This window comes from Amia ocellicauda, chromosome 9, assembly GCF_036373705.1.
Source record: "Amia ocellicauda isolate fAmiCal2 chromosome 9, fAmiCal2.hap1, whole genome shotgun sequence".
Classification (NCBI taxonomy): domain Eukaryota; kingdom Metazoa; phylum Chordata; class Actinopteri; order Amiiformes; family Amiidae; genus Amia; species Amia ocellicauda.
Genome location: NC_089858.1, coordinates 15823221 through 15833112, shown reverse-complemented (window position 1 = coordinate 15833112; position 9892 = coordinate 15823221). Strand labels below are relative to the sequence as shown.

The 9892-nt window shown below is 40.7% G+C and overlaps 1 protein-coding gene across 1 annotated transcript; it reads right to left on the bottom strand.

Moving 5' to 3' along the window:
• Positions 1–266: 266 nt before the first annotated feature.
• On the bottom strand, positions 267–3407 carry LOC136758783 (piggyBac transposable element-derived protein 4). The gene is made up of 2 exons (XM_066713441.1): positions 2737–3407; positions 267–2317 (listed from the first exon to the last, which is right to left on the bottom strand). Exons 1-2 carry the CDS (start codon positions 2946–2948, stop codon positions 454–456), a joined length of 2076 nt encoding a protein of 691 aa, XP_066569538.1. The 5' UTR covers positions 2949–3407; the 3' UTR covers positions 267–453.
• Positions 3408–9892: the final 6485 nt, after the last annotated feature.

Below are 9892 nucleotides of genomic sequence, written 5' to 3'. Positions count from 1 at the left end.
AGGCATTTTAAATCAGGTATTATGTACACGGTTGCCAAATTGAGTCCTGTTTACATTGCAATAACTACATCAAATAAAGACATACAGCACATAGTATTCGTTGTCTATTTTCCCCCTTTTCACTACTTTTACATTTTAGCTTATAAACAATATGCATTTTCTATAAGCCACAATGTGCTCAGCGAAAAGTAATATGCATTTGGCCTATAATATATGTATAAGGTATTGAGTGGAAAATGTGCAATAAAGTAAAAAATACAGAAACATTAGATTTTTTTATTTTATTGATTTCACACCACACACAGTAATAGTAATCAGTTTTTCCACTAAGAACATACTCTTCAAAGTCTTAGATTTAATCTTAGTTTATTTTTCAATAAACTATACACATAATACTGAAATAATGCACCTTTTGTGCAAACAGTACTGGGTGTTTTATAGCACACTGTTGTACTATTGTCCCTGAAATTTTAAAGTCCCTTTGGCATGCCACTGAGCAAAGCAGGGCCTCTCCAGGAAGTTGCAGAGGGGCACCAGGCATGCGCCACACTGCCAGGGGGTCTTGTTATACTTCTTTCTTCTCTTGCAGTGCAAGCAGTACTTCCTCACATCAGCAGGCCTATGTTTAGGCTTTTCTGGGTCCAGAGGGGCAATGGGCAGAGGTGTGTGATTGGTCTGCCTGTCTACAGACACCACATCCAGTGTCACACCAGCAAGCTGGGCTGTGAGCAACTCCATAAAACCTCTATGTGTAAGAGGCTTGGTCTTCTGTTGTTCACACAGTTCTTTGTGTAGGAGGTAACTGTTCACAGTGGCAATGTCCACAAAGTGAAGGAACATGGTCTTATACCACCTCATTACCTTGTGGTGAGCAGTGGTGTATTGGATCAGCTGATCTGACAAGTCCACGCCTCCCATGTACTTGTTGTACTCCACAATCGTAGTGGGAATGGGAATACTGATCGCCTCCCAGGTTCCATCTTTTTTCTTTAGTTTCCTCATGACCCTGTTGGATGAGTAGACTTGATGGATGGTGGAGCACATGGACACCTCTCTTGAGTCCATCCACTTCACAAAAAGCAGGTCACCCTCTCGAATCCATCTGATTGAGCCTCTTTGGGACTTGCTGGTCAGGGCATTCACCTTGGTATTAGGCGAGTCCTTCATCCCCAATCGGTATGTACCGCAGGCTCCAAAACCCTTAGAAAGAAGATGTCTGAAGAGATGAGGGCTGGTATAAAAGTTATCACAATATACATGATACCCATTGCCCAAATAAGGTTTGTCCAGGAGGCCCACTACAGCATCATAAGAAAGTCCAAGGCCAGTGGGGAATTTGCCCTTCCCTGTGTACACAGTAAAGTCTGTTGTGTAGCCATTGTAGGAGTCTGCCAGGATAAATAGTTTGAAACCCCACCTTGTTGGTTTGTCTTTTATGTATTGGGTCATTCCTGTTTTTGCCTTGGTTGCCACCATCCTCTCATCAATCGACAGGTTTTTCCGTGGCTGGTAGAATGACTTGCATGCTGTCTGGATTTCAGTCATCAGAGGCTTGAGACGGAACAGTGGGTCGTGTTCCGAGGTGCCCTTTTTTCCATCATTGACAGCATCCTTGGCCGGGTCACTCATGTGCAGGTTTGATGAAATGAAGCGCCACCGGTCCCTTGACATCACTGTCTTTGGAAATGGCACACAGAAAATGTGTTTGTTTCTCCAATAGGCTTTTACTGATCCTAGCTTCAGAAGACCCATGAAGATAACCAGGGATAGATATTTTAGGAACTCTTGGGGGGTGACATCAGTCCATTTGAATTGTAGTCCTTGGGCTATCCTCTTTGTTGCTTGTTTATTGGTGTTGCTACACAAGACTCTGACCACATTGGGGCTGAAAAACAGCTGGAACAATTCCAGTGGACTGTAAGTCTTTGATTTGTCCAGTTGCACCCCAGGGGTCCTGGCAGGCTGAAACCTGGGCAGAGTGGGTGCCACATCTGGATCAGTTTCTGTTTTCCAGTACTGGCCAGGTGTGGTGCGGTGCGGGGAGCGTGATCTTGGGCTCTGCGTGGAAAGTCTGCACCTCTTGGTACCTGCTTTCCTGCCTGAAGAGGGTCCTCTCCTAGATGAAGGAGTTCCTCTCGTCTCTCTCCTCGGGGAAGGGGCCTCGCTCCTCGGGGAAGGGGCCTCGCTCCTCGGGGAAGGGGCCTCGCTCCTCGGGGAAGGGGCCTCTCTCTTCGGGGAAGGGGAAGATGCTGCTTCTGATGTGCTTGGTGTGCTTGGCGGGCTCGGTGCATATGTAGGGTCGTCGCTATCATCAGTACTGAAAGAAATGTAAAAGGAGAGCGCAATTAGACAATGCAACTGTTGCTATATTGTCTCTCTTGCTAGCTTCTTTCAGTAACAACTTTCAAGTGAGAAACCCCCCCCCCCTCCTCCATGAATCAAAACAGCCAGTAAATGTGTGAATGGGATGGGGGCAGGGAGGCAACTCCACTAGAACAACACACATTCCACCCTCTCTCAAGATCTCTCTACCTTGACTCAGTGGTTAACAAAAGAGTCCTTGTCTTTTTCTTGATTATTTTACATACATCGCATACACACACATCAGATTATGAATTAAGAATTGCCTTTGATATATCAATGCTGCAGTTTCCCAACGTAAAGTAAAACGAAATGCACACAGAACTGACACTGTATTACATTATGCCTTAATGCACGTTATTTGAAGTTACATACCGTTCATCAAATGAATCTTCTCCGTTCTGATCCATAAATTCTTCGTCGGTGACAAAAGTTTCTGCACCAGACAAATCCTCGTCGCTTTCCAGAATTTCCTCCAAAGCCTGTGTTTGCTCCACAGTGTTTTTTTCCGCACCAGACCAGTCATCGTCGCTTTCCGAAAGCTCCACTTCAATTTGCGCTCCTTCCAGGGGGTCTGTCTCTGCCATGTCCAAAGATATGTCCAAAGATATGTCCTGCTTATTTACGCAAACGACTCACCGCTCTCTTTGGGAGCTTTTCCAAAGTTTTCCTGTGCACCTAGGGCAGTGTGTAAGCCGAGTACGCGGGCTCACACAGGTCTTTGGATTGGCCGGATACTCGTAAGGTCGCGGTCTGTGATTGAGTGAAAAATATAACATCGCTAAGGTCGAGGATAGACCATTGTAACGTCCTTTCGATTGGACAACACCATCCCCCTGTCCTGTACTTGCGCACTGGTCTGCAGCATCCGGGAAAGACCGGAAGTAAATGTACCGCACGTGGTTTCTCTCTACTGAATCACAGCAAAATAAACACACACAAAAAACATGGCTCTACCAGATTGTTCTTCAGTAAATCATTACTTGGTAATACATGTCCCAGATCGTTGTTAATGGTTGGTACAATTGGTATCATGTATATTGTGATAACCTTTATACCAGTTTCAAACATATTTAATCTCTGGTTGTGTTCGATTAGCGCAGATTTACAGAATCCCTCCGATCCCATTGGTGGAGCAGCGCAGATCTGCGCAGAACTGCGGAAATCTGCGCTACACGAACACGACCTGTGCAATTTGGAGCCTGTGGTATCTACCGAGAAGGTATAAATGAAACACTTAAATCCAAGCTGAATGCCCTGCACAACAACTCCCAAAGAGGCTCAATTCGATAGGGCGACCTGCTCTTCGTGAAGTGCCTGGACTCAAGAGAGGTGTCCTTGTGCTGCACCATCCATCAAGCCTACTCAGCTGACAAGGTCACGACGACACAGAATGAAAGAGATGGAACCTGGGAGGATGAGTGTTCCTGTCCCAGCTCCGATTGTGGAGTACATCAAGTACATGGGAGGTGTGGACAGCTGATCCAATACACCACTTCTCACCACAGGGTAATGAGGTGGTACAAGACCATGTTCCTCCACTTTGTGGACATTGACACTGTGAACAGTTACCTACCTACACAAATAGCTTTGAGTTTTTGTGGAGGAGCTCACAGCTCAGCTTGCTGTTGCAGACCAATCACACACCTGTACCCATTGCCCCTCTGGACCCAGAAAATTATATATATATGTGTGTGTGTGTGTGTGTGTTTACTTTAATGCACATTTTCCATTCAAAAAATGATTTCCTGTTAATTATTAATGCATTATAATTATAAACTATATATATATATGTGTGTGTGTGTGTAAAATTTATAATTATGCCTGATCTACTAATTACACACATTAGGGATGTAACTCTGCAATGTGTTTTAACTTGTAATACAAGTATTATTTATTTATTTATTTTTAATTTCTTATTTGCAGATGCTCTTACCCAGGGCAAATATCGTATGATAAAACCACATCCCAGATGAGTCGTACAGTTTATGGAGTATGGTATTACTGTACCTACCTGTCGTTACATGAAAGCTGTTTTTTATAACTTCTGTGAACCATACAAGACTGCTACACCCACTTCTGAGGGAATCTGTGTGAGAGGCTGAGCTCATTACTTGTCCAATTGTGACTGATCCTGGTATTCACATGGAAAGATGTCTCTTATTAAAAGGAGCACCCACTGTGATCCTCAAATACACGCATGCAAACACACACTCCACATATATGATGAATTATTTAAAAGTATTGATTTTTCTTTATTATATCAACACCAGCCAGAAAATGTTACTAGTAAGAACAGCCTTTCTTGTTTAAGTGTTAGTTTCTGCTTCTTTGTTTGAAGTCTTTGGCTTCAAGGAATATATCTATGATCAAAGGAAATACAAAGTTACAGAGATAGTAGTATATATATAAATATATATGGAAAACGACTGCAGTTCACTTCCTTAAAAGGAACACTCTGACATCCTGTTCCCATTACAAACTGTGCACAATGAGAGCTGTTTTCAGAATATATTCAGAATCATTCTGCAGGACTGAGCATTGTCAGCTCTAAAACTAAAGGATGTGTCTCAAATAAAGCTCCTATATCTCTAAAGCACCACACAGGCACCCAAAAAGACAAATATCTTGGAATAATTTTAAAGTATTTGATATCATAGTGGACACTCACCTTTCTGTTGCTGCATAAAGTACCAGCTATTTTCTTGCATCACATTGAAGTGATGAAATCTCTAGAAATGCCACCCCTTCTGCTTGGGAGCTCTACGTTACAATTATGAAATATATATCAAACATATGTCACTGGCACATAAGTAGAAGCCGGTTCCAAGAATCCCTGAAAGCCATATATTAAATATCAGATCCGCCAATTAAAAGGTAGCTAATGGAGACCAGCTATCCAGCTATTGAGCAAATGTTTATTACCTCAGCAGTGCTGGTACTAAAAGTCAGTCCTTCTCTCTGCCTCTTCTCTGACAGAAAACCCAGCAGGGACACAGGTGAGGGCACTAGACTTTACATTGTATTTAACAAAACTCGTGCTGCGCAACAGAACATTACACAATAGAGTGAATGCTTTAAGATGGGTAAACATGTAGCAGTGTTATATATCATATACATTATGTTTTATTTCTTTATTTGTTTATTTTGTCTCTCGGATAAAGATAATTGTATCTAAATTTAAAATGTAAACACTGCACGAAGGTTAAAATGGCAAACTTTGCAGCATCTAGTCAAGTGGAAATGTTGCCCTAATGAGGTGGGGTCGCATGCATGTCTTGGACTCTGAGCTTTAAGAAACTTTAAGCTTCAGCACAAGGAATTTAAAATGAACACATTTTTATTGTTGGTTTGCCAGAGGGATTGACACCTAATTAAATTGACACCTAATAAAAATCAGTGTTAAGTTCTATGTTAATTACAAAACCTTCATTTCAGTTCCTTTTGGAACACATCCCCTTTGAACGAATGCTGTGTTTTGTCAGTCGCGGACCAGTCTTTTGTCTGCAAACAGTCAACACCAGCTTCTGCTGCATTCATGGCATTGTAACAGAAATATTATTTATTATTAACAGCCTCCCTTTTTGTTCATCTTTATGTAATGAACTACACACTTTGATAACTCCTAAATGATTAAGCAGTCCTTAGAGTACCTACAATCTTTTTTCCCTGCCGATAATGACTCAGACAGTGCTTATATTTCATTTTCCTTTTTTTGTTGAAAAATAAATGTTAATGGACTTGCCTGCTCCCACATTTTTAATTATGGATTTTTTCCTCCGTGATCGATCTGAAGTAAGCCATAGTAATACAAGTTGTACATTCTAATGCAATAAATATTTGATATCCATTAAAGTTGGATGATTAATGGCCTGAACAGAAATAGTTGCTTTAAGCTCTTTGGTTTTATTGCAGACTGAATTAAGTATGTTTTTTTGTTTTTGTTTTTTTAAGAGCCAGAGCCATAATTTCCACTAAACATTTAATTGGAATAAGCAAAAGTCACAGTAATTGCTGGATGTATTCTGAACACAGTCATTGTCCTTCACCTTATGCTTGCACTACATGTAGAAAATACAGTCATAATCGTCCCTGATTTTAACATACACATCCACTTGGTACCCAATGTATGTGTCCGTAGCATGATGAGAAAACTAAAAGCAAAAATGTTTTGCCTGTCTGCCTCATCTTTGTATTTTATTGGGCCAATCTTTCTCTGCATATTTAAGATTAAATTAATCCAAGAATGTTGTAAACCTGTTACAAGTCGTCTGTTAAAAATTAAGAGAATAGGCTCTCTTTTTTATTTATTAGTATTATTTATTTAATTCCTAACACAAGGTGGGAACAAGTTATTTTTCTAGGTTTTCCATGTTTGACTAAGAAATTTGATTTGCTGTAATTGTTGCTGGTGTCATCTTTAAGAAGGAAATGTTAACAATCTATCTGTGGGTGCCAAAAATGCTCTCAGGTATTTCCCAAACCACCTTTTAAATTAAAAATTAAATATCCTTTAACCCCCCTCAGCACACACACACACACACACACACACCAAATACACACTCTCCATAGAGACCCTATGCTAACTAAATAATTCCCAGATAAGAAGTTGTAAGAAAGAATAAATGATAAAACATGACACGTATTCAAGGGCCCACATAACAGTTGGGTTGAGTTATGATTGATTAATTACAGAAAGGGGGAAGGACATTTTATGTGTCCTTTGAATCATCTCACCTGCCTGTGATACATTTCCAAAATCCTCCCTGATCCCGAGATCTCTCTCCACACCCTCCCTCTGCATCTGAAGATTAATCGCATGCATGTTTCTGAAGCTGATACAACCGATGTTAGACCACGCTTTATTCAAAACAGCATTAGTCCCCGTAAACCTCCACATTGTGCAGCTTAAATCCTCTTTGAAGCCGAGAAGATTCAGACGAGCCTAAAACAACATGTGCTGACATTTTAAGTCTATAACCCAAGTTAATGAAAAAACCTCAGGTTCATTTGTAGAGTGTGATTGCAGAGCAATGTTTGAGAAACACATTAAACCGAGAGCTGCAAGTTCAAGGTAACCAGCCTGTTTATGCAAAAATGAATTCCTGCAGTGGTCGTTGTGACTGTTCAGTGTTCTTCCTGGGCTCTTTGATTTTTTCATACTGTGTTAGTGGGGGGTTATGTCAGCACCCAAGCTGTAAGAGACTGCACAATTGGAGCGAGCCTTGTTGTCATCAGTGTTGTCGGGGTGTTGCTCCTTTTGCTAGAGCAATAATCATGCTGGCACAGGTGAGACTAGTGTGTGCAGCCTTTTCAGACCAAGAGGCCCCATTCACCCCCGGCCTATACTTTCTGCACCTGTCACAGTCATTGCCATGTTTTTAGTTTTGTTCGGTTTGGATGTAGTGGTTTGTGCACTTATCTCCTTGACTGTAAATACTGTGCATTAATAAAATGACACCTTTTTATTTTTTTGTATGGGTTTACATCGGATTTGTCTCTCTCCTCCCTCCAAGTTTTTACCCAGATCTTGGCTTACCCTGGATGGCTGGCGTGATGAAATAGCAGGGCACACGAGAAAGGCTGCCAGCTGTTGTCGCAATGTGCACATGGGCAGATCCGCAGCAGTAGCTAAACCACTTTCTGTCCTTTTCTTCATTTAATGTCCAATTTATTTTATCTTGAAACAGTTCCAATTGGGCACTGAAACAGGCTGATAGGAACTGGTGTTCATTAGCAGCAAAAGCCATTGCCAGATCCTGTTTAATTACCGGTATCATCTAAGAAAATATCTACTTATTAGAAAAAAATCACGATGATTACTGTGAAACTTTACTTGTTATAATTAAATTGGATTGACTAAGAAATTACATTTGAATTCTGGCTAGGAGAAATCTGATATGAAATTGCCTTGATGATGAATTAAAATAAAATAAGAACACTTTCTATAAATTCACTATGGACTTCTTTTTTTTAATGGTAATAGCATGAACACGGCACATAATAGGAATTTAGGGCACAGGGAATCTAACAATAAATGCATTACATCAGCACTTCAGCTGTGCTAAATCTAAATGATATTGGTTCTTGTTCTTCTGGGAGATTATGTTTTGTTCAGACTTTTTTATACATATACAACAATGCAGGTTTAATCTGTCAAGAATGATGCTATTGAGCTGGCAGGATAAAGGTGTACAAAAACCTTGTGTTACCAGAGAAGGATGTCAAGACAAACACCAACATCCCCCTCCATAAATGAGATGACTAAAAACAGGAGATATTATGCCTGAATCCCTAATATAGGGTGGGGGGAAAGCCCCTGCTAGTGGATCATTTATTTGTTTTTAACTGGTTTATGGTACAAAACATTACAAAAGCAATATACTGGATGACTAATATCATGAGAGCTCAGCACTCCAGCTATAAATGTCATGTACTGGCGGATGCACTGTTTATTCTGCTGAGATCAAAGAAATGTAATAGTCTCCAACTCAGCTATAATTAGGATTGAACTGGTACTGACTGGGACTTTACTGGTTTGTAATAGGCCTGTGTTGGGATCTCTTACTGGTTCCAAACTCCAGTAAGGGAGCTTATATAATTCTAAGGGGGAGTGGGAAATGTGCTGGCATGACTACACTCGTTTTCTGCTTTTACCCATTTGTTATTTTTTAATGTCACCAGCTCTTTTGGCTGAACACAGAGATATTCCAAGAGCAGAAGGGAAGGATCTGGGCTGTCTCCCCATCAGGTCTTATCACCCATGTTGGATTTGTGATATAGGTCTTGTAATCTGTTATAGGAGATTACATATCACTGAATAACATACGGATCCTCCTCTGGGTTCGGCGCCTCTACACCGAGGGCTCCATGTGTGGTGCAAACCCTCCTGTCATTGTTGCCTTCCAAAGCACACATTTATTTCAGCTCTGTGCGCATAAACAGGCACCCCTCCCGTTGAACCAGCCGCCGTAAATTGCATTTCTATATTGCCTTTATTGAAAGAAATCTGGAAGAACAAGAATTCTATAACCAGAAAATGTAACTCTTCTACATTTACTGCTCCGTATGAATTACTCTTGGGCTTTTCTGACAGCACCGTTGCAGCCCATTCCTATCCGCGGGTTCATTATCAGCAATAAGTCAACTGTATTCTATCTTTCATCTGCACATCATCCAATCCAAACATAGTACCTTTTTGCAATGTAAACCAATTTTGTTTTTCTATTGCAGATAGTATTAAACAATGCCCTAAGAGTACATGGCTGTCTGAAATAGAATGATTTATTACAAAGAGAGAAGTCTTTGCGTCAGTATCCAGAGCTCTGCAGTGTAAAATAAACTCATTTATATTCCATATTGCCGGGCTCCCGTACTTAATATTCCTGTCAGCATTCTGTCCATGCATTCCACTGAATTCACCAGCAATAAGGCAATGGCTCTGCAGAAGTGTACAAACAATATTAAACACATTTAATCTGATTATTGAAATGCAAAATAAAGATCTTCCTGGTAAAATGTAAATATAGAG

Coding starts and splice junctions, on each gene's coding strand:
- LOC136758783 (XM_066713441.1), bottom strand. CDS start 2,948: ATGGCAGAGACAGACCCCCTGGAAGGAGCGCAAATTGAAGTGGAGCTT. Junction 2,318..2,736: donor GAAGATTCATTTGATGAACG/GTATGTAACTTC, acceptor CATTTCTTTCAG/TACTGATGATAGCGACGACC.